This window comes from Apodemus sylvaticus, chromosome 1 (genome assembly GCF_947179515.1).
Source record: "Apodemus sylvaticus chromosome 1, mApoSyl1.1, whole genome shotgun sequence".
NCBI classification, from domain to species: domain Eukaryota; kingdom Metazoa; phylum Chordata; class Mammalia; order Rodentia; family Muridae; genus Apodemus; species Apodemus sylvaticus.
In genome coordinates this window covers 64327670-64355211 of record NC_067472.1, presented here as the reverse complement: position 1 = coordinate 64355211, position 27542 = coordinate 64327670, and the positions used below count along the sequence as shown (strand labels likewise).

General features: G+C 47.4%; 2 protein-coding genes across 2 annotated transcripts; one reads left to right on the top strand and one right to left on the bottom strand.

Annotated features, from left to right (window-relative positions):
* Positions 1-29: 29 nt before the first annotated feature.
* Psmd13 (proteasome 26S subunit, non-ATPase 13) lies at positions 30-14804 on the top strand. The gene is made up of 13 exons (XM_052195984.1): positions 30-217; positions 1330-1408; positions 3831-3865; positions 3950-4005; positions 4246-4289; positions 5240-5326; positions 7332-7503; positions 8415-8494; positions 8570-8695; positions 10879-10941; positions 13561-13641; positions 13752-13868; positions 14374-14804. Exons 1-13 carry the CDS (start codon positions 123-125, stop codon positions 14467-14469), a joined length of 1131 nt encoding a protein of 376 aa, XP_052051944.1. The 5' UTR covers positions 30-122; the 3' UTR covers positions 14470-14804.
* Positions 14805-15007: 203 nt separating this feature from the next.
* LOC127694547 (cytochrome c oxidase subunit 8B, mitochondrial) lies at positions 15008-16536 on the bottom strand. Its single transcript, XM_052196040.1, has 2 exons — positions 16360-16536; positions 15008-15212 (listed from the first exon to the last, which is right to left on the bottom strand). The coding sequence occupies exons 1-2, from the start codon at positions 16468-16470 to the stop codon at positions 15111-15113; spliced, it is 213 nt and encodes a 70-aa protein (XP_052052000.1). The 5' UTR covers positions 16471-16536; the 3' UTR covers positions 15008-15110.
* Positions 16537-27542: the final 11006 nt, after the last annotated feature.

The following is a 27542-nucleotide window of genomic DNA, read 5'->3' as shown; positions in this document are numbered from 1 at the left end:
GGCTTGTGGGACGCTCCCAGCATGCACCGCGCGGCGCGGTGCCGGAAGTGAGCGAGCACTTCCGTCCGCCATCCCTGCCGGTTCCGACTGCTTGGTGTTTGTGTTCCCAGCTCTCTGCAAGCATGAAGGATGTGCCGGCCTTCTTACAGCAGAGTCAGAGCTCCGGGCCGGGCCAGGCTGCCATTTGGCACCGTTTGGAAGAGCTGTACACGAAGAAGTGAGCTCCGAGGCTGGGGCGGGAGGGAGAGGGCTCTGGGAGAGCCAGAGGCTCCGATCAGTCCGGAGGGTCAGGGTTATGGAGAAAAAGGGTCGAGAGCCTAAGGAGCAGAGCTGTTGCCAGGGTTCTGAATCTAGACTCCCTGCGTCCCAGCCTTGCCGGCTTTGATAAGTTGCTAAGCTTTGTCTTCTGTATGTTCTTAATTAACTAAAGGAGGCCCGGGCTGGCCTGTGATGCTAGCTCTTAATTCAGACAAGCAAATAGTTCTAAAGCTAGGGTGTCACAAGGTCTGAGACACAGCCCTGGTAGCCTGTACTAAGCCGTTGTGTGATTGTCTACAACCATCGATTCATCTCCCCCTGCCCCTATTTTCAGATATGTTTCACATTGGCCTTTTTGCCACTAAAGGGATCTTAGCGTTTGAGTTTGTTTGAAAACAGGATGAACTTCAGAACAGTTACGAATTGCTGACATTGATAAAGAGCTTTCCTCTGAAGAAACACCTCTTCTTCAGAACCTTTCCACATGACAATGTTCAGCAGTTAAAACTCTTAGTGATTTCAAGAGAAATTGTTCAGTGTTTAGTATGTAGCTGCATATATGGTGTAACATTGTGTTTTTCAGAACACTTTATTATTAAATATTATCCTTTAGTCTTGGTGTGAAATGTGGTATTTCAGTGTCCTAAAGGTTCATATATTTGTCCTTTTTAAGTTATTGGCATATTTCATCCTTCCCATTGACAGATGAGATTGAATATCAGTTTTCTATTCTTCTGTGAGGTATTCAGCTAATAAGTAAGAGAGTATGGAGTTCAAAATATAGCTGTAGAATTCCAAAGTTCTTTCCGTTGACACTCAGAGTGGGTGTGGAAGCTGTCTCAAAAAGGGTTCTCCATTGTTACCTAAGAAAACTGAGTCTTGGAAAGAATAAGTGACCAAGTGGTAGCAGAGTCAGTTAAGACATAAGCTTGAGTTAGCTGGCACTGGCTTTAACTACTCTACTGTGCAGTGGGAGCTGGGTAGTACTTAGTGTTTGATGGGACCATCAGGGCTGAAGGCATCTGTTACTTCACATTAGTGTATGGGACTGAAGGGCTTTTTGTTTTGTAGGTTGTGGCATCAGCTGACACTTCAGGTGCTTGACTTTGTGCAGGACCCGTGCTTTGCCCAAGGAGATGGTCTCATTAAGGTAATGACTTACCATACAGGTCACATGTTGAGTATACTTACAAACTATTATTATTAATTTTTATTTACTTTTAATGTGTATGTGCACATCAGAGTGTGTGTGTGTGTGTGTGTGTGTATACACACGCATGCCAGAAGAGATCTCCTGGATCTGGAGTTGCAGGCAGTTGTAAGCCAACTGGTGTAGGTGTTAGGGACCCAATTTCAGTTTTCAACATGCTCTTAACTATCACTGAGCCATCTCTCCAGCCCCTGCTCATAATTTTTGCTTGCTTGCTTGCTTGGTTTGTTTGTTTGAGATAAGGTCTCTATGTGTAGCTCTGACTGACCTGGAACTTTCTCTGGAGACCAGACTGGGATTGGAGTCACAGTCCACCAGCCTTGGCCTCCCAAATGCTGTCATTAAACACATGCAGTGCAATGCCCAACTCTGCTCACGAACTTTTAAAGACAAGAGCGGGGGAAGGGGTGAGCGTTATGGCAGTCGCACTGAGCTATGTCTTTCAACAATCACTTTGTGCTAAGGGCTGCTGTAAGCACTGGTCCCTTCTCGATAGCACTGAGAAAGCCTCTCTCTTTCTCATATGTAATAGACATAGATAAATCACTGTAGGTTACAGCTAATAAATCACATTGAAACAAACTTTCTGATTTTTAAAAATTTAGACTAGAGTTGGGTAAATGGCTCAATGGAAGTATGTGCTTCCATCCACGGGGCCCTGTGCACCTCACACACAGCACCAAAAGGGAAAAAAAAGGAAAGAAACAGGACCAGTGGCACACCTGTAATCCCAGCACTTAGAAACTTGAATCTGGAAGAGCATTAGTTTAAGATTAGTTTGGGTTACGAAGCAAGACTGCTAGGGAGAGGGACGATTTAAAGGGCTCCCCTCACTTCCCAGATCTCCCAGCCCATCCATGCACAAAGGTTCCACTTGCCCAGAGATTTCTGGCTAGAGTAGTATAGAAAACAGAATGCCTCATCTTTTGGAGGTGAGAGAGTTGAGAGGGACTTTGTACTATGCTATCTCTCTATTGGAGCATTTTTTAAATTTTATCAGCAGAAAAAAATAACACACTCCTTCCCATGCTTCATCAGATTCCCTGAGGAATACCCAGGAATTTTCTCACCAGAAGCCTTCTCTCTAGAGCCTTTCTTGTCACCGTCTGACTTTAGATAGTTAGTCTGTAATTGTAGCCTGAGTTAGGTTCTGCTGAAGATCTTCTAATGCTCACAGTGAAGCTTGCCCCTTACTACCTTACCTCCTGGGGTTGTGAGTTGTTTTTTTTTTTTTTTTTTTTTTTTATGGCTTTTACTTATCAGTTTGACAGTTTACTACCCTTGAGAATATGCAGTTGTTTGTAAGCCTAAAGATTTTGCTGGATATTCAGAATTATGTGGGAATGATAAATGACACACTACATGTTCTATATCTTAGTGATATATGTTTATATTCTTTGCTTTCTAATCTTCAATTGATATGCCCCCTCCCCAACTTTGTTTCTTTTTGTGATGGTTTTTATTTTATGTATAAGAATGTTTTGCCTTCATGTGTATGTGCACCATAGGCATACTTGGTGCTCTCAGAGATCAGAAGAGGACATTAGATCCCCTGGAATAGGTGTTGCAGAGGGTTGTGAACCATCATGTGGGTGATGAGAACTCTGCAATAGCAACAGGTGCTTGTAACCATTGAACCATCTCTCCAGCCCATTTCTGTCTTTCATAAGTTAAGAATATCGTCATTCATTTGTTCTGTCTTCTTTAGTAGTGGAGGAGCAGCTTGGAAGCTCAGTATTTGACACACGTGGTGTGTCCATAGTGCTAGCCTAGTGTCTGAAGACATATTCCTGTATGCTGAATGGCTAAGAAACTTAGTGCTATGAGCCTTTAGAAGGCCTTTAGCCTTCTGAAATCTGAAGGAACTCTGTTTTGTTTGATTTGGAACACTTCACATTGGCCCAGTTGTTCTTAAAGTACCTTAGAGAAAGAATGTAGGAATTAATATTTAGGCAGGGTTTTTTTAATTTTTTGGTTTTCGAGACAGAGTCTCTCTGTGTAACCCTAGGTGACTTGGAACCAGCTCTGTAGGACAGACTGGCCTGAAATTCTGTCTCCCACGTGCTGGGACTGAAGGTGAAAGCCACCACACCCAGCTCTTAAGATTCCTATAGACAGTGCTCTGATTCTAAAGGCTGGGAGCTCTGGTCTCTTCACTATCCGTTGATGTGCGTTATGTGGACTCACAGAAGTCCATCACTCAACAGAGGTTAGGCAGTGCTGCCCGTGTGATCGGCCTCGTGCTTTTCACACTCTCACTCGCCAGTCTTAGTGCTGCGCCTGTACCTGGACGCAGCTTTTGTGCTCTGGTTTCTCAGAGTGACGTTCATTCTGTACTAATTCTCCATCTTTGGTTTTGCAGCTTTATGAAAACTTCATCAGTGAGTTTGAGCACAGGTAATCCCCCTTTGTCATTTTTTTACTTTGAGAATAAATACATTACTGCTTTTTAACACTAAAAAACGGTTGTTTTTATTTCAGGGTAAACCCTTTGTCCCTGGTAGAAATAATTCTTCATGTGGTTAGACAAATGACTGGTAAGCCTCTGTTTCATAATAGAAAATACCAAATTGGCCAGGTTTAGTAATGCACCTCTGTACTCCCAACACTGGGGTGAGGCAGTAAGCACAACCTGAGCTATGTAGGCCACTGGGGTACATTGAGATATGTTTGTGATAATCGGAGAGAGAAATGTTACTATTTGTCTTGCCTGAAGATGTCTTAACTGGTAAGAAGCTGCTGGTGGTGGTCTGACTTTGTTCTTGTTTCTATTCTAGATCCTAATGTGGCTCTTACTTTTCTGGAAAAGACTCGTGAGAAGGTGAGTATGGAGTTTGAGAAGCATTTTCTAGTACTTATGTGATTTCTTAGATTTATGTCTACACTCTTGGAAGTCATGTTCCTGGTCTCAGTCAAGTCAGTGCCCAGGAGCACCTGCCTTTCAAGTTTGGTTCCTAAATTTCTGAGCTTCCCTTGTTTTCTTTTTCTTTTTCTTTTTTTTTTTTCTTTCTTCATTCTTTCTAATCCCATCTCTTATTGAAAAAGTCACTAGTGCACAAAGTTGAGGCAGAGGGGGACCGGCAGGGGATCCAGCAGCCTGCTCAGACATCTCACCCCTCCCGCCTTGAGCCCTGTGTTTCCAGAAAACAAAGTGGTGGCCAGAGCTGAAGGGGGAGGGCGCAGGCAGCTGGGCCTAGAGTTACAAGCAGCTCTCTGCAGCAGGTCCTCCTGGACCCAGACAGGACCCTCTCTCCCTGTTTTTAAGACCCCCCACCCCAGTTCTTCTCCCTCAACAAACCATCAGAGTCACAAGTAGTAAAGAATGAACATCAGAAAGAAGGGCTGGGAGTATAGAAGGACAAGGAGACGAGTCCAGATGGCAGGAGGCCTGGAGACCAGGTGTATAGGGGAATCTGGGGACGAGAAAGGAACATCGAGGACACGGAGAGAACCGTGGGAGGGGGTTGCAGGTAAGCTGAACACCTAGGAAGGAGACACAGGAAATTGGGAATTCAGAGCGCAGGAACAAGGATGGGGTCGGAGTGAGATGGAACACTCGGGGAGGGTGACCGGAAGTGGGGACGCCTGGGTGTCGCAGGTGGGCTAAGCACCCAGGAAACAGTGCCCACTCGAACTCAGGGACCAGAGAGAACTCAGGGACCAGAGAGCCAGAGCAAAGGTGGAGTCAGACAGTGAGGGATACTGAGGAAGGGTGACCGGAAGTGGGGGTCGTCCAATGCAGAACCTCCCTTGTTTTCTTAATCTTTCCAGGTAAAAAGTAGTGATGAAGCCGTGATCTTGTGTAAGACAGCAATCGGGGCTCTGAAATTAAACATCGGGGATCTGCAGGCCACGAAGGTGAGGAGTAGTGCGGACATTCTTCCTCTTTGACTGTTTCTTGAAGATATTTTAAGTTACAGGGAGAAAAAAAAGCCTAAGAACTCTGGTATTCTAACTGAGATGTTGCTATTGATTACGTACTGCCGCCTTGGTCTGTGTATCCCACCTCTGCCTGGTTGGTTGCTTGGTTTGGGTGGTTTGGGGTCTTGTTTTGTTTTCCCATTTAAGGATAAACTGCTGATAAGACATTTACTCTTAAACAAAGAGCATTCCCTGTGTGACCACAGCTGTCTGTCCAGGTAGGACTCCATGTGGTCTCAGTATGCAAAGGCTATGGGCTCTCATCATGCCAGGCAGTGTGTTTTACTGTTCTCTTTCTTCTTCTTGAATTGTTGTTCTTCTGTCTATATTTATGTGTTTCGGTGTGTACCTGCATGTTTGTCTGCACCGCATGCATGCAGTGCCAATGGAGGCCTGAAGACAACATCGCATCCTCAGGAACTGGAATTACAGCCAGATGAGCTGCCATGTGGGACCAGGAACTGAGCCTAGGTCCTTTGCAATAGCAACACATATTCTCAGTGGCTAGGCTGTCTCTCCAGCCCCTCTGTGCCCCTTTGCATTGTTGTCCAGTTTGGGAGACAGACATAAACAGTGGTAGCAGGGAAACCAACATAATATTGTCAGTCCACCTGGTTTATTGAAAGACTGCGTGTACTTTTGTTTTGGCTTAATTTGGTAACCATAATGTTAACAAAAATACCATTACTGGTAGTTGACAGTTTGTTTTCATTGCCCTAAAAAGGTCTTACTTATTGCTTCCTAGTCCAAGGTCACGTCTATTCTGATTACATTTTGTTTGGAGGTATTAGCTATGACACTGAGGAGGACTGTGATGGGCAATAACCAGACCATGTGTCCCCAGGCTCTGCTCGTCTCCATAGATCCAATCTCAGCCCCCATGCACTAGCTACTGTTCTTGTTGCTGTGACCTCAGACCTGAGAGGGGACTTAGGGGATGGTTTATTTTGTCTTATAGTGTGAGGGATACAGTCCACTGTGGCAGGGAAGGTGTGGCACCTGGAGCAAGAAGTGGTTGGTTACCACGGGTCTGCAGACAGGAAGCAGAGTAGAGAAATGCTGGCGCTCAGCACTGGCTCCATTTTACTACTCCAGCACCCGCTCTTGGGGTAGCGCCCACATCCAGGGTAGGTCTCCCTGCCTCAGTTACCTCAGTCTAGAAAGTCCTTCACAGACATTCCCAGAGGTTGTCTCCTACGGGATTCTAGATCCTCTCAAATTGATAAATTAGCTAGGATGGATATCTTAGTCTTCCCTAGCCAGATTTGTGAGTTGATATGTGTAGACCAATCATTTTTCCCCTGTGTGGTATACACTGTTTTACAGCATATGTATCTGTTCTCCTACAAAAGGATTGAGGCCATTTATTGTATCCAGGTGCTCTTTGTGTTAGCATTTCAGTGGCTGGTCTCCTTGTGCATGAGCAGTCCCCTCGTGTGTGTGTGTGTGTGTGTGTGTGTGTGTGTGTGTGTGTGTGTGTGTAAAGGTGCGAGTGTGAGTTGTTCTACAAAACTTCACAAGTACCTCTGAAGTGCCCCATTGGCAGCCTTTTGGCAGCCTTTGATATTTTCACACTATTTAATTTTTCATGACCCGGTGGTGGCCAAGTAGTAGTGGTTTAATTTTTTATTTCTCAGTTGGTGGTGGGTTACTAGCAACTCCACTCACATCTCTACTTCGTTAACTGCCTGTTACTATCTTTTTCTACTGTGTCCTTCATATTTCCTTGCTCATTACCCCTATAGGATACTGAGTTACATCTTTTGCCAGTCTATAGCTTGTCTTTGCATTTTCTTCTGTGTTTTGGATTAACCAAAGTTTTCTATTTTAATATAGTCAGTTTAACTAATGTTATCAATCTTGCCCTGATAGCTCAGATTTTTCCATCTTTTATTACTTTAAAGATGTTTTAAGTTGGGAGACAATTTTACTTCTCGTGTAGGAAACCATCGAGGACGTTGAAGAGATGCTCAATAATCTCCCTGGCGTGACATCAGTGCACAGTCGTTTCTATGATCTCTCCAGTAAATACTATCAAACAATCGGGAACCACGCGTCCTACTATAAAGATGCCCTACGCTTTCTGGGCTGTGTGGACATCAAGGATCTACCAGGTAACCCAGGGCCCTCACAGTTGTCAGCTCTCGGGGAGGCCCTGGCTGAGCACAGCTGCTATGGAGTGCTGAAGAGAGGAGATCTTAGCTCTGTCAGGTGTTCATCACTTCTAATGATGGATGGTGGAAAGTTTTGTGTATTTTAGGTTTCATACTTGTCTCCAGCACCAAGTCAAATCCCATGCAAGCTCATCTTTCTCGTCCCTTTACTCCTCTGTAGACCCACATTAGTAGCTAAGCCAGCTTGCCGTGATGTGCCTCTCCAGCCCTCCACAGGGTGAAGGGCATGTAAAAAGCCCCATAGCTGAGACCTCTCCTCTAAAAAATGTTCATACCTGTGGGAATAACTTATAATCTTCTGAGAATCTGAGGATGAAGGAAAGTAGCCTGAGAGTTTGGGTGAAAATACAAGGAGAGTGTGTTTGAACGAAAAAGTTGACCACTTTATTGAATGTGCCGTTGGTGGTAAAGAGACTGGCAGCTCCTAAGAATGCCAGGAAAGCTTTGATTACTCTCTGTTAACAAACAGAAATACATATAAAAGCAACAGCTGCAGCCAAGAGAGGAGAAAGCAGACTCATTCCAGTCTGAAGAGCTGCAGACTGTTAGAACCGTGAGAGAGCTGAGTGGCAGGGGCCGGGGTGGGAGGAAAGAATCTGTTGTCCCGGGCAGTAATACAAACTGAACAGTGAAGAGGTCGCATGTCTTTATGGAGAAAATTTTATACAAGTGGATTCCCACAAAATTCCAATACACACAGCTCCTGGTGTAACCTGAACTCCAGTGCGTTTGTAGAGGTAGCTCAAGAAGTTTGGTACTAGTACCACTCCAAGAATGGCTTCTGTGCTTCATTGTGTGGGGTTTATAAAGCCAGCCAAGACTGGGCTCTGACTGGCTGTATCATTTTGTAGTGTCAGAACAACAAGAGAGAGCCTTCACACTGGGGCTTGCTGGACTTCTTGGAGAGGGAGTTTTTAACTTCGGAGAACTTGTAAGTTGGCCTGGCCCTTGACAGTGGGGAGGAGGAAAGTGCGACTGTGTACCAGTTAACTGTTTGTCCCCACAGCTCATGCACCCTGTGCTGGAGTCACTGAGGAACACTGACCGGCAGTGGCTGATTGACACCCTGTATGCTTTCAATAGTGGTGATGTAGACAGGTTCCAGACACTGAAGTCTGCTTGGGGCCAGCAGGTAGGTTTCATGTACCCCTGCATCTTAGTTAGGGTTACAGCTGTGAACAGACACCATGACCAAGGCAAGTCTTATAGAGACAGGATTTAACTGGGGCTGGCTTACAGGTTCAGTCTATTATCATCAAGGTGGGAACATGGCAGCATCCAGGCAGGCATGGTGCAGGAAAAGCTGAGGGTTCTACATCTCCATCTGAAGGCTGCTAGTAGAATACTGGCTTCCAGGCAGCTAGGATGAGGGTCTTAAAGCCCACACTCACAGTGCCACACCTTCTCCAGCAAGGCCACATCTAATAATATCACTCCTGGGCCGCCCCCCTCCCAACCTCCCCTCCCGTGTCTACTCTTACAACACAGATTCACTAAGCCTCTTCCCTACACACACCCCAGATAGCCAAGAGGGTCTAGGCATAGACTGGACTTTGGTAGGCCAGGCTTGCTCTCCCAGAAACAGGACAGTAGAGGTCTGGGTCACTGCAGTGCTGTTCATGAAAGGCACCGCATGCTTCTCTGTCTGTGCTGGGTGAGGTGCATCATAGACCTCCCAAAGGAAGAGCGTCTGTGTAACCGTGAGTGAGTGAAGACACAGGAGGACAGAGGACAAGGAAACTTAGCCCATTTGCTGAACTGAAAAGTGTGGCCAACATGAGTAGGCGGTCCCCAGGGCCACAGCGCATCAGGGAGAGCAGAACAGGAAGCCCGCCAAGAGAAGTAGCAGCAGTTAGCCAAAGGTACTTAACACTAAGTTAAGGTAGCAGTTAGCCAAAGGTGCTTAACAGTAAGGTAAGCCTTCCTTATTTTGTTTCTTTATTTTGCATTTTTCTTATTCATGTATATATGTATAGTGTGCGTTCATGTATGTGTTTGTGCATGTTCACATGTTTGTCCAAATGCATGTGAAACACAAAGTTGATACCAGGAATCTTTGTTGTCACATTCCACTTTACTCATTGAGATAGGCTCTGTCACTTAAGCCCGACCTTGCCTGTGTGCCTGGTCTTGTTCTGGGGAGCTCCTGCCTCTGCCTTTTGGGCTGAGGTTACAAGTGAGTGGCCACGCCACCCAGCCCACATGGCGTTTACTTGACTCTTAAGGATCTAAAGTCTGCTCTTCTCGCTTGCATGACACTCTAGTCTCTGAGCCTTCTCCCCACCTCAGTAGCATCTCCTTTAAAATGAAATTATTAGAAGTAAATATTTCAAAAATTTAAGTGCAGTAGGAAATATGGTTATGTTCTTATGTCTCCTGAAACTTTGGGTTTTCTTATTGTTTAATAAAAACTTGTAATTTGTGAGTGGTGGGGGGGGGGTGTAATAGAATGGGATGGGAATGAGTGAAGAGGGAAGGGGCTTTGAGAAGACAGAAAATACCAGCTCCAGCAAGCCTTAACTGTAGTCTCATTGTGGATTGATCTGTCAGCAAAGTATGCCACCTCAAAGGAAGGTGGGGCCAGGTACTGGGATTCATGCCTCTAGTCCCAGCTGAGGTCAAAGGATCACTAGAGACTAGGAGTTGAGGGCCCTACTTTAAAACAAAAGAAAGAAGACAATACAGACAAACTAGCTTGCTGTAACAATTTATAAGAAAAAAAAAGATGCTGGGATATCTGCAGAAATGTCCCTACTGGGACTTTCCGTAGCAGAATTTAACCTGTTTTTGTTTTTATTCTGAAACATGGTCTCTCTGTGTTCTGGTTTGTCTTGAATTCCTAGACTCATGTGATCCTCTTGCCTTCGCCCCACAGTGCTGGAACACAGGTGTGACATCACACAAGCTTGCAGACTTGCAAAAAGATGAGTTTTCATTCTCACCATGGTGAGATTGTTGCAGATTAATCACGGGCTCTTTAGACTCAGCGCAGGCCATCAGGCCTTCAGCAGGTTCAGCCGACCGCCTCAGACACAGGCTTGTTCTTGGCTGCTGGTGCCTCCGCCAAGAGTCATGAGGTGTCCGTAGGTGGTGTTTGGAACAGCAGTAAATCCTGTTTCTTACACTGCTGTCTTGAGAGACAGATTGTCAGTTTCTTCTCTAAATTCTCTGAGACAAAGGGGTTTAGTGTCACTTGGAGCTATCAGTGTGAGCCTCAGCTACCCCACAATATAGTGCTTGTGCTTTCCCGGTTTCTTTTTCTTTGACACATAGTAGAGTTTCAGAACCCATGTTTCTGTCTTTCTGACTTTGCAGCCTGACTTAGCAGCCAACGAAGCCCAGCTTCTGAGGAAGATCCAGCTGTTGTGCCTGATGGAGGTAAGAAGCTCTCAGGAATCCCTGTCCGTAGTGCTGGGCGTGCTTAGAGCTAGCTAGCCTGCTCTTTCCTGCGCCTCAGGGCCCCAGTCTTAGCTGTTTCCTCCATTTATTTATTTATTAATTTATTTATTGTTTTGTTTTTGTTCGAGACAGGGTTTCTCTGTGTAATCCTGGCTGTCCTGGAACTCACTCTGTAGTCCAGGCTGGCCGCGAACTCAGAAATCTGCCTGCCTCTGCCTCACAAGTGCTGGGATTAAAGGTGTGTGCCACCACTGCCCGGCTTTTTTTTTCCTCTGCTCATTAGGTTTGAATTTGGATCTTACACTTTTTTTTTAACATTCTTTTGTGAGTGAAGAGTACACACATGTAGAAATCAGAGAACAACTCGTGGGACTCAGTTATCTCCTTTTGCCAGATGGGTTCTAAGGACCAAATTCTGGTTGCCAGGCTTGGCCGCAAGCGCCTTTACCCACTGAACCATCTTGCTGGCCCGTGGGTTTGACTCTTAGGCAGGCTCCAGGAGACACTTTGTAATTGGCCTTGCCTATTTGACCCTAAAGCCGCTGACTGTCTCTTCCTGCCACTGACCTCATGACACACCCTTTCTTTTCTGTCCCTGGCCTTTTTTGTGTGTTCTCCTGTAGAATATGAGCGTGTGGGAAATTTGCCATGTGCAATTCCAGTTTCCTTCCTTTTGTCCACAGTGGTCCCTGGACAAGGGCTCGGGAGCCTCAACTGCCATCAAAGAATGAGTATTTGTTCTTGTCAAAAGTCCCTTTAAAGTTGCTTTTGTCTTTTAACCTTCTCTGAGCATTGAAACCTTGTGTGTGGTGGACACTAGCTTAAGAAGATTGGAGTATTTGAATATGGTACTAATAAGACAATCTGTATTTTTGGAGTATTTTTTAAACAAGACAGCCTCTCACTATTTCATCCTAATCGTAGCCTGGAATTTGCTATGAATTAGGCTGGTCTCCAGCTCACAGAGAGCTGCCTGTCTCTGCCTTCTCAGTCCTGGGATTAAAGACATGCGCAGCCAAGTCCCTACAGAACAACTGCAACCTCTGACCAAAAAAAAAAAAATTAATTTTGTTTATTTTCTATCTCAACTGCAGTTGCCCCTCCCAGCCCTTACCTTACCTTCCATCCCCACCCCATCCCCATCCACTCCTCCCCACTTCTTCAGAAAGGGCCGGCCTCAGTGGCTGTCAGCCAGCCATGGCATATCAGGTTATGATAAGACTAGGCACTTCCTCCTCTTTTACGGCTGGACAGGGTAACACAGAAGGGGGGAAGGGGTCCCAAAGGCAGGCAGCAGTCGGAGACAGCTCCTGCTCTCACTGTTAGGAGTTCCACGGGAAGACCCAGCTGCACAACTGCACCATGCAGAAGGCCCAAGGCCTCCCGTGCAGGTTGCCTGGTTGGCAGTTGCGTCTCTGTCAGCCCCTATGGGATCAGGTTGCGTGATTTGTGGGTTTTCCTCACCCTTTTCCTTGGGATGTCCCCAAGCTCCACCTAATGTTTGACTGTGGGTCTCTGCATCTGTTCCATCAGTTGCTGGGTGCAGCCTCTCTTGACAGTTGGGCTAAATGCCAATCTATGAGTATAGCAGAATATCATTAGGAATCCTGCTCCCATAATTTCTGCCACCTTTGCCCCTGCACATCTGGTAGGCAGGGCAAATTATATGTCAAAGATTTTGTGGCTGAGTTGGTATCCTAGTCCCTCCACTGGAAGTCTTGTCTGGTTACAGGACATGGTGGGTTCAGGCTCCATATCTCCCAGTGCTAGGAGTCCCTAGGGTCACCTCATCAATTAATGGAAGTTTCCATTGCCTTGGGTTTCTAGCTCATCCCAGAGATGCCCTGATTCCAGTTGTCTCTCCCAGTACTCTCTCACTCCATCCCCCTCCCCACACCTGAGCCTTCCTGTTCCCATCCCCACTCTCCACACCCACCCACCACACCGCACCACTCTCCACACCCACCCACCACACCGCACCACTCTCCACACCCACCCATCACACCGCACCACTCTCCACACCCACCCACCACACCGCACCACTCTCCACACCCACCCACCACACCGCACCACTCTCCACACCCACCCACCACACCGCACCACTCTCCACACCCACCCATCACACCGCACCACTCTCCACACCCACCCACCACACCGCACCACTCTCCACACCCACCCACCACACCGCACCACTCTCCACACCCACCCACCACACCGCACCACTCTCCACACCCACCCACCACACCACACCCATCACCACACCACAAGGACACTTGCTCAGCTATGTTCAGAACAGCCAGAAACTGGAACCTTTTTTTAATGACTTATTTTTATTTCACGTACATGGATGTTTTGTATGCATGTGTGGCATGTATGTCTGTATGAGAGTGTCAGATCATCTGGAACTGGAGTTACAGACATGTGAGCTGCCTTGTGGCTGCTGGAATTGAACCTGGATCCTTTGGAAGAACAGCCAGTGCTCTTAACCACTGAGCCGTATCTCCAGCTCTAACCGCCCCCCCAAAAAAGTATTTTTTTTTCTTAAAAAAAAACAATTCTGTGACCACTTTTGCTTAGAAAAATAGTTTTGTTTTTCAGATGACTTTCACGCGGCCTGCCAACCACAGACAACTCACTTTTGAAGAAATTGCCAAAAGTGCCAAAATCACTGTCAACAAGGTATAGTTCTTAGACTTGGGTCACAGCAGCAGTGCTATCACACCCTTGGCAGTGATCTGGCCTCAGCGAGCACTGTGCTCCCAGTGTGTCTCATGAAGCCCCTTGTACAGGTGGAGTTGCTGGTGATGAAGGCACTCTCGGTGGGGCTGGTGAGAGGCAGCATAGACGAGGTGGACAAGCGGGTTCACATGACGTGGGTGCAGCCCCGAGTGCTGGATTTGCAGCAGGTAAGGGGGCTGAGCCCCTGCCCTTTGTGGGTGTGGGGTTTACCAGTGCTGTCCTAGTTTTATGTGGATGGAAGCCATTTAGAAAGCGGACACTGTTCCACACGAGGTGTTGCAGATGGGATTACTGCTGTGAAGGCCTAGGAAAGCAGGCCTGAGGTCTGAACCCTGCATTTATAGGCTTACTGTGACAACAGTGCTGGCTGTGTTGCTGATGCCTCCTAATCCTAAAATTGGTACTCCTATCAGACATGTTCCTGCTTTTGTGACTTGATCCCATGCCCTATCATATTTCCTGGACATTTAATCCTGTGATTTCCTCCATTTTTTTTCTTTCATGTGAGTTTTTCGAATGTCCTCGTGATCAGAATTGGCATGGTGATTCCATCACACACCTCCATCTTCAGCTCTGTTGCCCTTAGCATTTCCCCAAAAAAGAACTAGAGACTCAGCCCCGCCCCCAGTCTCCCTTGCAGCTGATACCCATGTGACCCTGATTTGCCTTTAGATCAAGGGGATGAAGGACCGTTTGGAGCTTTGGTGCACTGATGTGAAGAGCATGGAGATGCTGGTGGAACACCAGGCTCAGGACATCCTCACCTAGTGCCCCTGTATCCTGCAGACTCTGCCTCACCTTGCAAGGCAATTCTGTGACTCCTGAAACCATCAGCAGAGATCTGTATTCATTTGGGATGGAGTCTGGGACCCTGCTAGGAGTGAGAACTGTTCTTGCTATAAACGCAGAGATCTGTCACTGGTGGGGGTGTGACTACTTGAAGAAGGCTCCTGTGTAGGGTCTTTGTAGCCTGCAAGGGGTAGGAGGGGGGCTCCAGGCCTAGATGAGGAGGAAGGGCCCAAATGGGAATGGACAGTAGTCTCCACCCTTCTCCACTGAGGTCTGAGAGTGCTTCTCTAATAAATGCCTTTGCTTATTCTGTTGATGCTTCTGTTCTTGGACTTAGCTTCTTAGCCAATCCTGTGCCTGGGGAAAAAAATGAGCGTGTAAGCTGGGACTCGGGGTTGGTGGGGACTTGCCTTACCCCTCCCCTACCACAGGTGAAGTGAGTTCTGTATTGTCAGACAGGGAGGCATTGGTTCCTTTTTGCAGTCATCTTCAGAGCGTTCTCAGACTCAGCACCTAGCATCACTAAGGCACCGGATATTAGAGGAGAGACAAGCTCAAGAATCCGCACACACAGGAGGTGGGTGGCAGTGTTTAATGTCATTTCTCGGGGATGAGCCACTTCATGCTGTGGAGCTTTTTTTATAGCTCTCCAAGTGGGCTAAGACCCATCCTGCTGGAACCAATAAGCCAGCAAATATGGCCGAGATCCCCACAGCCTGCTCCTGTGGAAAGAAGAGCAAACATGAGTCCACTGGCCGCTAGGCTTGGGCCTGGCCACAGGCCAGGGTAACTTCCCCGTCCTTAGAATCCTGCCATGTGGGGCTTCTGCCCCCAGCAGCTGGAGATGGCCGCCCTTGCTCTTCCTCTCTGCTGACCAGCCGCGGCCCCCATTTGTCTTCTGCCTCTCTAGGCGGTCTTGTGAGCAAGCAGGCTCTGCTGTGGCAGAGTTTGGCAGCCTGGAGCCCTTGGCAGAGAGAATGACCTCAGAAATCGGGAGAAGCAGCCCTAGGCTTCAAAACCCAAAATCCTGCCTAGCTGGAGCAGCTCCCAGTGACACAGAGGCTCACTCGCCTCTGTCCAGTCTTACAGTCCAGTGCTGTGCAGACTCGCAGAACAGCTAAGATTTCCACTGTTACAAACACTGGGCCTTTCTGAGAAAGGCCCATTCAGAAGCCAAGCTGGCTGAGGTCAGACACCTGCCTTGTTTGTCTCGTGTGCAGTGGTGACCCCCATCAGCTCTGTGTTCTCAGTAGCATTAGGTAGGGAAGCAGACTGTGAGGTATCAACTGCAGTTACACCCTCAATTCCTTCTAAACGAGACCTGAGTCCAGGTCTTCTTGAAGCTGAATCAGTACCTCGTTTGGAAACCAGTCGTTCCTGTTGACCTTACTCCTGAGTTTAAGCAAATTTGACATAGAATAGGAATCTTAGTCTGGGCTGAGCCGTAGCTCTATGTGTGTGAACAGATGACCTGGGTCTTTTCCATATGTAAGACAGACACTTTATATGTCAGATATCATCAGGTTTGCTGCTATGTTAGTTCCCCTCAGAGCAGCCCACCTTTCCCCATAACAGTGAAATAAAGACATCCTGATCTGAGTCCCGTATCCTACTTGAACTCTGCCCCCTACTTCTGTCACTGTTAACCTTGGCCAGAGGTATGTGAGGCCTGAGGACAGTCCCCACGCCACCATTTGTAGCCCTTTGAGAGCCTGGCCCACAGGCAGTGGTGCCAGAACCCTCTCCTGGCACTCACACCATCTTGCATAAAACACTGATACCCAGCACCACATCCACCCCCCTCCTTTATCACTTTAATCTTCCCTGTTGCCCTGAAGCCCAGGGAGTGCTACCTTAGAAGTTACTTACCATGCCGGAAGTGGGAGTTTTGGCTGGCTTGGCAGAGACATGGGCTTTAGGAACCACTGTGTACTTGACAGGCGCTTGGAGCAGCCGCAGGATCGGGGGGAGCCTTGGCATGATTCTCAGGGTCGCACTCCTTCCTTGGCCCCGGAGGCTCTCTGAATGTCCGCTGCTCGTCCTCTGCTCTCTTGGGCAGCTAGGGCTTTTTATAGCTGGGTCAGAGGGCTGCAGCTGTCTCCTGTCACAAGACTTGGCAGAAAGGATGGCCGCTGGGAACTGGGAGAGAGCCAGTCTGCCCTGTGAGCCTGCTGTGAGCCCCTCGGTAGATGCTGTGGGACCTTCCATACAAGATTCACTTCTTTGCAGAAAGTGACTTCAGTGGGATAAGCCCAGGAAAGTCAGACTCTAGAATGCAAGAGATGTGGCATACTTCAAAAAATAAACCTTAAGAAAAAATAAAATAAACCTTAAATCTTGGGGTATCAAGCAAACAGTACCTACAGAGTCTGCATTGAAGTCCTGCGACCTGGTTCCTGGATGAGTGCTCCCATTCTCAAATGGTAGACAGTGAACCAGTAGCCATGTTCTGTTCTTCATAGGTCTGGGCATAGCTGAGGAGATTCTCCAGGGAGCCATATCTCTGCATGGTGAATGGCCTCACACTTGTGCAGCAAAGGAACAAAAATAGAGTCTAGACCAGGCACTTTCTGAGTGCCAGCTGTGGGCAGGAGTTCTGTCTGACCCCAGACCCTTGTTCCCAGTCAAGGCACCAGGCTGGGTGAGCTCAGCACGCAGTCCTCTCTACAGAGAGTGCCGACCGACCATCCTCCCCAGGCCCTGGAAGGCTGTCACCCTGCAGACCCCACTCTCCCTCCCATGTGCTCCTCTCCTCTGACCCAGCTGACTCCTACCAATGCAGAGGATGGTGTCTAACCCTGGGTCAGCCTTGCCCAGTTGCCGCTTTTCCTTCCGTCTCATTCAGTCTCTTCCTGAGCTCCGGTCAGCCCCAAGCCCTTGGGTCTCCATCTGGTCTTTCCAGACCTCCTGGCCCTGGACCACTGTGCTTTAGCATTGCCAGCTTCTCAGTCATCTGAGAATGACTGTGATGGGGACAGACTAACCACTCATGGCTCTGCCCGCCTCAGGGCCCTGAAGTGTTCCTTCTCCAGCAGCAGCCTCTATTTGCTCTGGAATTTACACCCTAACCCACCAGTAGCACCACACCCCAGAGATTAGCTCCCTGTCTTCCCAAACTCTAACCTCAAACATTTCTCCTTTGGCCTCTCTACACATTGTCTCAGACAATTCTTGCAAAGCAGCCGTCATTGCTGTCTATGCGCTGCATTCTCCGACAGGCTGCATGCACTGTCTCCCCGACAGCCTCTGAAGCCGGACCTGGGTACATATCGCACTGTCGCCGCACACTAGTGCTTTTTACTGGACACCCCCTTCTATTCTCTCACATCTGTTCAGGTCACAAAGGACATCTGAAGTGTATCCTGCTCCACCATGTGTTCCCTTGACTAGAGTAGAAGTTTTGTGAGCGGTAGGAACTCCATGTTCTCCACTGAGTCTTTAGGACCTAGAGCCGTTTCTGGCTTAGCAGAATGTTCATCCAGGCAGGCAGGCAGGGTGTATGGATGAGTAGGTACATGGGTGGTCAGCTGGTAAGACGGAAGGATGCATGGTGTTCCCCTCATACACCAGGCCCTGGCCTAGACTGGGTAATAAAAGCTGGGTTATCTTTGGGGAGAATGTTCCATCATCAGAAGCCCAGTGTGCCCCGTAGTTGCTTTCAGATGATATTGGTGTGAGCCCAAGATGGGAAATGTGGTCATGAGCTATTCAGCCTCGTCCTTAGCCATTGTCTACGCCCCTGAGGTTAGCCAGGTCACAGCCCTTGCTGGAGACCACTATGCCCTTATTTGTTTAGAAATGATGATAATGTGAATCTGTTTCACTAGGAACTTCACTTTTATTCTTCCGAAGAGTTGGCTGTGTACATGAGACTCCTTAAGCTCCACCTACCCAGTAGTCCCAGTCCAGTCCCAGTCCAGTCCAGCAAGGAGACAAGTCCAAGGAGGTCAGAGGAAGGGCTCTGATGGGGAGGTTAATTGAATATTCTTTCTCCCAGCACTGGGCTCCAGATTCCAGCCTCAGGCTGTGGGGGACCTCTTCCTCTCCTCTGTGTAATCCCTTCCGCCTAAACCTTTAATTATAGCCTTGGGGTCCAGTCTTGGATAAGGCTGTGGACCTGAGCAATTTGTTCAGAGGCTCAATCTTCCACTGATGTTTCTTCTTTCATAAATAAGACATGTCTGTAACCCGTCCAAGCCTGCTTCTGGCGGAGGTCTCCGTCTCTGCCTTTCTGAGCTTGGGCCATTTTCTGACTGGCTGTCAGCAAGACCATTCCCAGACTGCAAGACTGCCCTAGACCCGGATCCTGCCGCCCTCTAAGAATGGCTCCACGTTCTGTGAGCAGTGTCAAGGCAGCTGAATCGCTCCCGTTTCTGAACCATCTGGTACTTTGTTTTTTAAGAGAAGGTTTAGGCTTACAGAAAGGTTGTGAAGACAGGGTGAAGTGTTTCTGTGTGACCAGCACTGCTCCCCATTACTAATACAGTAGCAGCAAGGCCAGGTCATGATGTGCAACACTGCAAAAGCACTTCAAATGGGACCTGGGGTAGAGAGACCCACCACCCTCCACTGCTTCCGGCTTCCCGACCTCTCTTAGCCCAGCCATGGTGGATGAGGCCACAGTGAAGAGTGGGTAGACAGTGCACGGAGAACCCACAGGTTCCCCTAGAACCCAGGTAGTCACACCAGTGAGAGCCCTCTGCTCCCTTCCCATACCCTCGCTAGACTTTCTGACCTTCCAGAACTCTCCAGATACACCCCAACGCTTCCTTCCTCCACTGAGGCAGTCTCTATCCTACTACTCAGAGTAGAGAAGTGGTTGCCTCTCCTCCATGGTCTGCCTGATACTTAGAGGAAACTATATTGTCAGGAGAAGGAGAAAACAGCGCAATGCAGTAAAGACTAGAGAGGAAGGCCCCAAGGAGCAGCCAAGAAGACAGAGCCATGGAGAAGTCTAAGTACAGGCCAGCCGGCCTTAGCTTGGCCTGCCCACAAGTGCCTCTCTGGGTGTATGGTGGACATGGTGTCCTTATGCTCAAGTCTTTAGTCAGCATTCAAACACACAACTTAGGCATGAGGTACCAGCCTGGCCTCTAGTCTGAACACCCTTCCTGTAAAAATGAAACTCGCCTCTGCTTGCAGGACCCCTGGAGATCTGAGTGGACAATCGTGGACGCGGGGCACCACCCTGTGCCCAGATTTGGAAGTACAGGAGCTAGCTGCTGGGGAGAGTCTTCGAGACTCCACAGGGATGCTTTACCTGTTGGGTGCCTAGAAGCACTTGTCATCTCCTGCCGTGCACTTTATACTGGGCTTCTATCTATATCCTGTAAATAGATTTCCAGAATGTAGGATCTGAAGAAAGTCAGCTGGAGGGGAGGGGACACTTATGCTCTGTGCAGAGGCTGTGCAGATCAGCCTCGGGCGGGCGCAGCAGGCTCTCCTGGAGGCAACTGGATTTACAGGCCTGAGGCTTGTTACATGTGTAACATCACCATTTTCATTTACATAGAGATGTGATGGTTGGGCTAGACAGATGGCTCCCTGGTTAGAAACACTTGCCACTCAATCAATAGTGAGGAGAACAGGAGGCATAATAGTGAGGTTGGACTTCAGAGCCCAGCACCCAAGTAACAAGCCTGGTATCTCATGAGTGCCTATAACTCCACCTCAGAGCAGTCTGAAACCTTCTTCTGGCCTTGGTGTGTGCACAGTGACATACAGTATTGTGCCCACACATGTGGATGTATACAAATGGTACATAATTAATTTAAAACATGGTAATTCCCATGGATTCACATTCAGCTACTTTCCAATTTACACAACCCACAGTGTAAAAAGTTATTCCTCGTTGTGAAGGTTAATCTTAATTATTGACTGGATTTGGACCCACCACAGAAACATCCTTCTGGGTTTGTCTGTGTGGATGTTTCTAGAATGGTTTAAGTGAAGAGGAAGATGTATCTGTTCTGAATGTGGACTGAGCCTTTCTATGGACTAGACCCTCAGCTGAATGAAGGAGGCCAAGAGTCAGCCTTCATCTCTCTGTCCTTTCTGACTGGATTAACATAACAAGCTGCCTCCTGTTCTCCTCACTATGCCTGTCCACCATGATAGACTGTACCGTCCAACTCTGAGCCAAAATAAGAGCTTCCTTTCTAAGCTATTGTTGTCAGAGTTTGTCAAATCAACCGGAAGAGTAACACGCACTCAGCAAATGAAGATACCCTCCAGTCATCCAGGTAAGAGCCCTACTTGATACAGCCTAAACACGGAGGCACTGTGACATTGAAACAGCATCTGAGAGCACATACAGAGATGCCCACAATAAGATGAACCCTTCCAGGGAGGAATGCGGGATCTGTTGGTTGAGGGATTTCATGTGGAAACCCCTGAGTTGCATCCCCAGCACTATATAAAGCTGGTGTAGTGATAGGAACTTATCCCAGCACTGGGAGGATCACAGGTTCAAGATCATCCTCAGTTACATAGAGAGCATGAGGCCAACCTAGGATGTGACAGATCCTGTGCCCAAAACTATCAAACAGCAGTTAGCAAGATGGATCCGCCTATGATGATTTCAGTCCCTACTAAGAAGTGACTTGATACATGGAGAAAAAAGACTCCCACAATTATTCTCAGACTTGTGTATGCACCCCCCCCAACTAAGTAAGTAAATAAAATTTAAAAGATAAAATCAAACATTAAAAAATATTTAAAATTTGGGTGTTGGGTGACAAACGCATTTAATCCCAGGACTCAAGAGCAGAAGCAGGTGGATCTCTGAGTTCTAGGCTAGCCTGGTCTACAGAGTGAGTTCCTGTCTCAAAAAAAGAAAAAAACAACAACAAAAGAAATTAAAGCAGCTCTTATCCTCTGCGTGGTTTTCCTCTGCTTCCTGGCTTGCTCTGCGGCAGTGTATCTAATAAGCCGCAGTGTATCTAATAAGCTGCCCTTCTGTCTCTGGTAATCTTATTTTGCTACAGTGTATCTAATAAACTGCTGGTCTGTCTCTGGTAATCTTATTCTGCTACAGTGTATCTAATAAGCCGCTGGGCCTTCTGTCTCTGGTAGCCGTATTCCCAGCCTGTCATTAGCCTGTTAGTGCGGTTTTCAGCACAGCACTTCCAACCCTTGTACGTGTATGCTATGGTTTCCTTTCATAAAGGACAAACTGACTCAAGCTCTCTTCACAGGGATGTGCCCTATGGACCTGCCACAGAGCTTCAAAACCCCATCAGTTTTGTTAATGTAATGGTTAGCTTTATGTGTCCATTTGACTGGACTCTGAAGTCATTTGGTCAAGCATTATTCTAGATGTCTCTGCAAGACTGTTTTAGGAGTGAGATTAACAGGCAAGTTGGTGAGCTTTGGTGAAGCAAACGACCTTACATAACATGAATGACCCTAATGATCAGTTGAAGCCATGAGTAAAACAAAGTCTGAGGTAACCTTGAGCAAGAGAGAATTCTACCTCCAGACAACTATGGAGGTGCAAAGTTAGGGCCATCCTGGGTCTCTAGCTGCCAGCTTCCCCATCAGGCTCCGGGTTCCCCAAACCCCATAATCAAGGAATATGGTTCCTAAAATTAACCTACCTCTCCTTCCTCCCCCCTCTTCCTCCTCCTGCTCTTCCCACTAGTTCTGTGGCTCTGCAGACTCCTGACTGAAGTGACAGAGTTGGGGAGAGTGAGCCGTAATAAAGGTAGCTTCTCTGTCCTTTCACTTTGCACTGAAGCCTATCCGTCTTCCTTTTCTGCTTGCCATGGAAAATGGCATCAGCTGTAGCACAGATGCACCATGCGCTGCAAACACCGAGCATCCCATCTTCCACAGTCGTGCACACCTGAGGTATCAGGGCACAGCAATTCCTATGCAGCAAGTGGCCACCAACCCAGTGACTAGACATAGTGTGCTTATCTAAATCTGTGTTTCTGCAGGCCAGTGCCAAATCCAGGACCTGGGTCCCTCCTTGGGCCCACCAAGTGATTCACAGTGTCTACCAGACTGTGTTCCTTCTAAGCCTGAGGTCCACTTCCCAGCAGAGCCCTCACTATTGACACACTAGTCTGAGCCCCATTTCCTGGCGGGATATTGACAGACATCCTTACTGCTAAGGCTGTCCAAGACTCAGTGAAAGGACAGGCTGTATGTGGCTCCAGCTGATACTGCTAGATCAAGCTGAGCGAGCAGATGTCTCAGCTCCAGCTCTCTCTGCGCTCTTGAAAAGGTTGGGGGTTGGTTGGTTGATTGGTTGGTTGGTTTGGTGTTTTTGTTCTTTTGGTTTTATTTGAGATAGGGTTTCTCTGTGTAGCTTTGGCTGTCCTGGAACTTGCTCTGTAGACCAGACTGGCCTCGAACTCACAAAGATCCACCTGCCTCTGCCTCCCAAGTGCTGGAATCAAAAGGAACGTGCCTCCACCACCTGACTTGTTTTGTTTTGTTTTTTAAGACAGTTTTAGGTACGCAGATTAAGCCATCAGTTAGGACAGGGTTTTCTTGCCGTTGGCTCCATTCCCATTGGCACCTCACTCTGCACACAGCAGAGCCCCATCCTGAATGCCCAGCAGTGCCCAATGCAAGAAGAAACATTCGATGGTGGGGTGGATGACTCATCTTGTGTGGCAGACATTCTTCCAAACGTTATTGTCCTAAGTATGTCCTTGAGGGTATTTTTGGATAAGATTAATATCCAAATCAGCAAAACGATGGCAGCTTCTGAAGCATCAGAACTATCAGCTTTAAGACATGTGACAAACGCACAAAGTATTCTGGAGAAAAGTTAATGAAGCCATAAATAGTTGCATTCGTGAACTTTAAAAAAAATGTGATTTATTTTCCCAACGCCAGTTCCCACAGATGATACCATGGCGTTAGTGGGTGCAATTCTAAGACAGTTCCAAAAGACTTTTCAATCTGCAGGAGTTTAAAAGTGGATTTTAAGACAAACATGCGGAGGACACGGAGGACTGAGGCACGCTTGGACATGGACAGAATCAGACCAACGAAGGTATGGGTTTCTTATGTTAGTTTTTCATATTAAGATAATTTCTTATTTCATATGAATACTTAAAACAGATACATACGGCCACTGCTTATAAGATTCGAAATGTCTGCATTTGGGGCTGCAGAGACGGCTAAGCCGGTAACGCGCTTCTTTGCTTTGGCAGAGGACCCAGGTTGTCTACCCAACAGCCTTAGGATGACTCACAACCATCTGCAACTCCAGTTCCGCGTCCTTTTCTAACCTCTGATGGGTACCCTGCATACATGCAGTACACATATATACATGCAGGCTGAACAATCAAACACATAAAGCCATCTTTTAAAAATGTCTTTTAATTTAAAATGCCAGTCTCAGCTTCATGCTTGGGATTCAAGATGTAAACGGCCAGCTTCCTGCCCCCGCCACCCGGCCAGCCAGTCTTGTCCCTGCTCCCAGCCACAGGGCCAAATAAACTCAAACAACAACAAAATTAAATGTCACAGGACAAATCCATCATCCCCAGACTGTTGGAACCACTAATCTCACTTGTGTAGCAACACAGCCTGTGTTTCTACTGCCTCTCAGGGACTGTGCCTGTGAGAAAAACAAAACAGGAGGCACAGTGGAGAAGTGAGAGTCGCAGGACCTGGGGGGTTTGCTTAGGGAAAGGGTTGAGGAGAAAAGGTGTGTGTCAGGACAACCACATTTACAACCTTGTTCTCCTAAGTGTTAGCTGAGACATGACCCAAGGAAGAGTCAAGAACTGACTGTTTTGGGAACAGAAATAATAGAATGCTATGGAGGGAGGAGAAATCCAACTTTTGGCCCCAAATATCTAGGAATACTGGCATCATAAAATGAGATCTGCCTGCAACCCAGGAATTCTCCTTTGCAGCCTGCAGGTGGAGCTGTCGAACTGTTGTCTGACCTTGGAGGTCACCAGCAAAACCTGGGTGTGGGCAGGGCTCAGAGAAGTCCCAGTTCAGAGGTTGGAGTATGTATGCCAAAGTGTCAGGAACCACAGGGCACACAGCATGCTGCAGGATAAGGGTGCGGGTGCAGGGGCTAAGAGCGCTCAGCAAAGTTCCGCTGATGGCATATCCTGTGACCAACAGCTGCAGGTCCTTGCAGTGTCAGTGACGGAAACAAGGCTCTCTGTGGACAGAGGAACTTGCAGGAGAGCGGTTTGAGAGGGTTTGATAAACTAGATGTGCAGAAACAGAGATTCTGTTCCAAACAGTGGAGGTCGCCAGTGCTCTTGCGGGAGGGGGGTTGTGGGGGGAGTGTTAGGGTGAAAGCACAAAGCTTGCTTTTACCATTTTAAGTGTTCAATGGTGTTTAAGTTCAATGGTGTTAACTGCACCCCAAATACTGTGCAGTCATTGCTACTATTTATCAAACTTTTTGTTTGTTTGTTTGTTTGTTTGTTTGTTTTTTGAGACAGGGTTTCTCTGTGTAGCCCTGGCTGTCCTGGAGCTTACTCTGTAGACCAGGCTGGCCTCGGAACTAAAAAATCCGCCTGCCTCTGCCTCCCAGAGTGCTGGGATTACAGGCATGTGCCACCACCGCCCGGCTTATCAAACTCTTATAACCCAAACAGTAGCCCCTTACCCGTGAAGCAATAACTCCAGGTTCTTCCTGCTTTCTCTCACTTCCGATTTTCGTTGTTTTGCTTTAGTTGTTGCTGTGTTGTTTGTGGATTTTTGTTGTCGCTGTTTGGTTGTTTGGTGTTTGTTTGCTTGAGACGAGGTCTTGCTATGTATCCTAGGCTGGCCTCAGATGCACTCTTTAGTCCAGGCTAGCCTCTAAATCTAAGTGATCCTCTGGTCTCAACCTCTCACTGCTTTCTATCTCCGACTGTGTCTATTGTGTGTGTCACGTATGTGGAGTGGTGGATTTCCACACTTGCTCCTTCGCCCTTGACCTGCTCAAGGTTTGCCCATGTTGTTGGTCCTGACCATATTAGACAACCTGTGCGTTTGTGATAGACAGTTTGGATCCAATGAGTGATGGTTTCTCACTCAGAAACTACAAGGATATGAATTTTTATTTTCATTTCTTTTCAACAATCACAAACTTACCCTCAGAGGCTGCATCTGATTTCTGTGAGTTTGGCATCTTTTTTTTTTCCTATTTGTGCTTTATTTTATATTATATTATATTATTTTGAGACCAAGTCTCTCTATGTATCCTTGGATGTTCTCAAACTTACTATATAGATCAGTCTGGATTCAACTTTACAGGGATCTGCCTCTGCCTCTGCCTCTGCCTCTGCCTCTCTGCCTCTGCCCCCTGCCCACTTTTCCTGCCCTCTGCCCCCTGCCCCCTGCCCCCTGCCCCTTCCCCTGCCCCCCAAGTGATGGGATTAATGGCATACACCTCCATGTCCTGGTGTTTTATTTTTTTAATGATAGTCTTCCCCCAGTAGATATATCCATTCCAGTTTGTTGCTCCCCATTTAAAAATACTTTATTAGGGCCAAAAGAGATGGCTCAGCAGTTAAGAGTACTGGCTACTCCTCCAAAGGACCTGGCTTTGATTTCCAGCACCCACTTCACAGCTCAAAAATGTCTATAACTCCAGTTCCAGAGGTTCAAAAGCCCTCTCCTGGATTTTTCCGGAACCAGGAACATACATGGTACACAGATTTACATGCAGGCAAAACAATCAAAACATATAATGATGATGATGATATTTTAAAGAGCACACTGTTCAGAATTTTTGTTTATTTTTATTGTTTGTTTTATGTGTATGTGCCGGCTAGTGTTTTGTCAACTTGACACCACTAGAGTCATTTGTGATGAGGGAACCTCAATTGAGAAAATGTTCCCCATCTAGATTGGCCTGTGGGCAAATCTATGGGACCGTTTTTGATTGTTGATTGATGAAAGGCTCAGCCCTTTGTGGATCATGCCAACCCTAGACAGATAGTCCTCAGCTGTAACAGCAGGTAAGCAGGCTGTGGGAAGCAGGCCAGTAAGAAGCATCCCTGTCTGGCTTCTGCTTTAGGACCCACTTCCAGGTCACTGCTTTGAGCTCCTGTGCTGATTTCCCCAGTTACAGAATATGACCTGAGAGTTGTAAGATGAAATAAATTCCTTTCTCCAAGTTGCTTTTGGTCACAGTGTTTTATCCTAGGAATAGAAACCCTAACAAAGGCAGTGTATAAGAGCTTTGTCCAGATGTGCGCAAGCATACCTCGCTGAGTGCCTGGTGCCCTTGGAGGCCAAAGAGGGCATCAACTCCTCTAGAACCGAAGTTACAGATGGTTGTAAGCCACCATGTGGGTGTGGGGAACAGCCGTGGGTCCTCTCCAAGAGGAACAAGTGCTATTAACTCCCAAGCCATCTCTCTGATCCCCTTTCATTCATCTTTAAATTGGGTTGTGTGTGTGTGGATGAAGGGGATACTGATTGGGAGACATTATTTGTGTCATCTGGATATCAAGCTCACGGCAGGTGCATAAATTCAAAGCTTTCTTTTTCTCCATACCTTCTTGTCTTTCCAGTATCCTTTTATGCACAATGGTTTTTATTCTGATGAAATACTATGTCTTACTTTTCTGTTGCTGTTAAAACACCATGACCAAGGCAGCTTATAAAAGAAAGCATTTAGCGGAGGGCTTGCTTGGAGTTCAGAGGATTAGATCCCATGACCATCTTGGCAGGGAGTGTGGCATCAGGCAGGCAGGAATGGCTCTGGGGCAGTAGCTAAGACCTTACATCTGATCTACAGGCTAGAGACAAGGTGGGGCCAGGGGAGGAACAGACAGGGAGAGGAGAGAAGAAAGAGCACTGACTGGAAATGATGTGGACTTGTGGAACCCCAGAGCACACTGTCTGTGACACACCTCCTCCAGTGAGACCACACCTCCTAATCATTTCCAAACAGTTCTACCAACTGGGGGCCAAGCATTCGAACAGTTGAGCCTATGGGGGACATTCTCATTCTAACTATCACTATTTCTTTATTTATCTTGAGACGGGGTCTCCCGAAGTCAGATTTAGCCTCGAACTGGGTATGTACCTGAGGGTGACCTTGACCTCTCGTTCCTTTATTGCATTCT

What these genes read in the sequence shown, in the direction of transcription:
- LOC127694547 (XM_052196040.1), bottom strand. Translation starts at nt 16,470, where the DNA reads ATGCCAAGGCTCCCCCCGATCCTGCGGCTGCTCCAAGCGCCTGTCAAG. An exon ending in AAACTCCCACTTCCGGCATG is followed by an intron (nt 15,213 to 16,359) that starts GTAAGTAACTTC and finishes TTCTTTCCACAG; the next exon opens with GAGCAGGCTGTGGGGATCTC.
- Psmd13 (XM_052195984.1), top strand. Translation starts at nt 123, where the DNA reads ATGAAGGATGTGCCGGCCTTCTTACAGCAGAGTCAGAGCTCCGGGCCG. An exon ending in GAAGAGCTGTACACGAAGAA is followed by an intron (nt 218 to 1,329) that starts GTGAGCTCCGAG and finishes TTTGTTTTGTAG; the next exon opens with GTTGTGGCATCAGCTGACAC. An exon ending in TTTTTAACTTCGGAGAACTT is followed by an intron (nt 8,495 to 8,569) that starts GTAAGTTGGCCT and finishes TTGTCCCCACAG; the next exon opens with CTCATGCACCCTGTGCTGGA.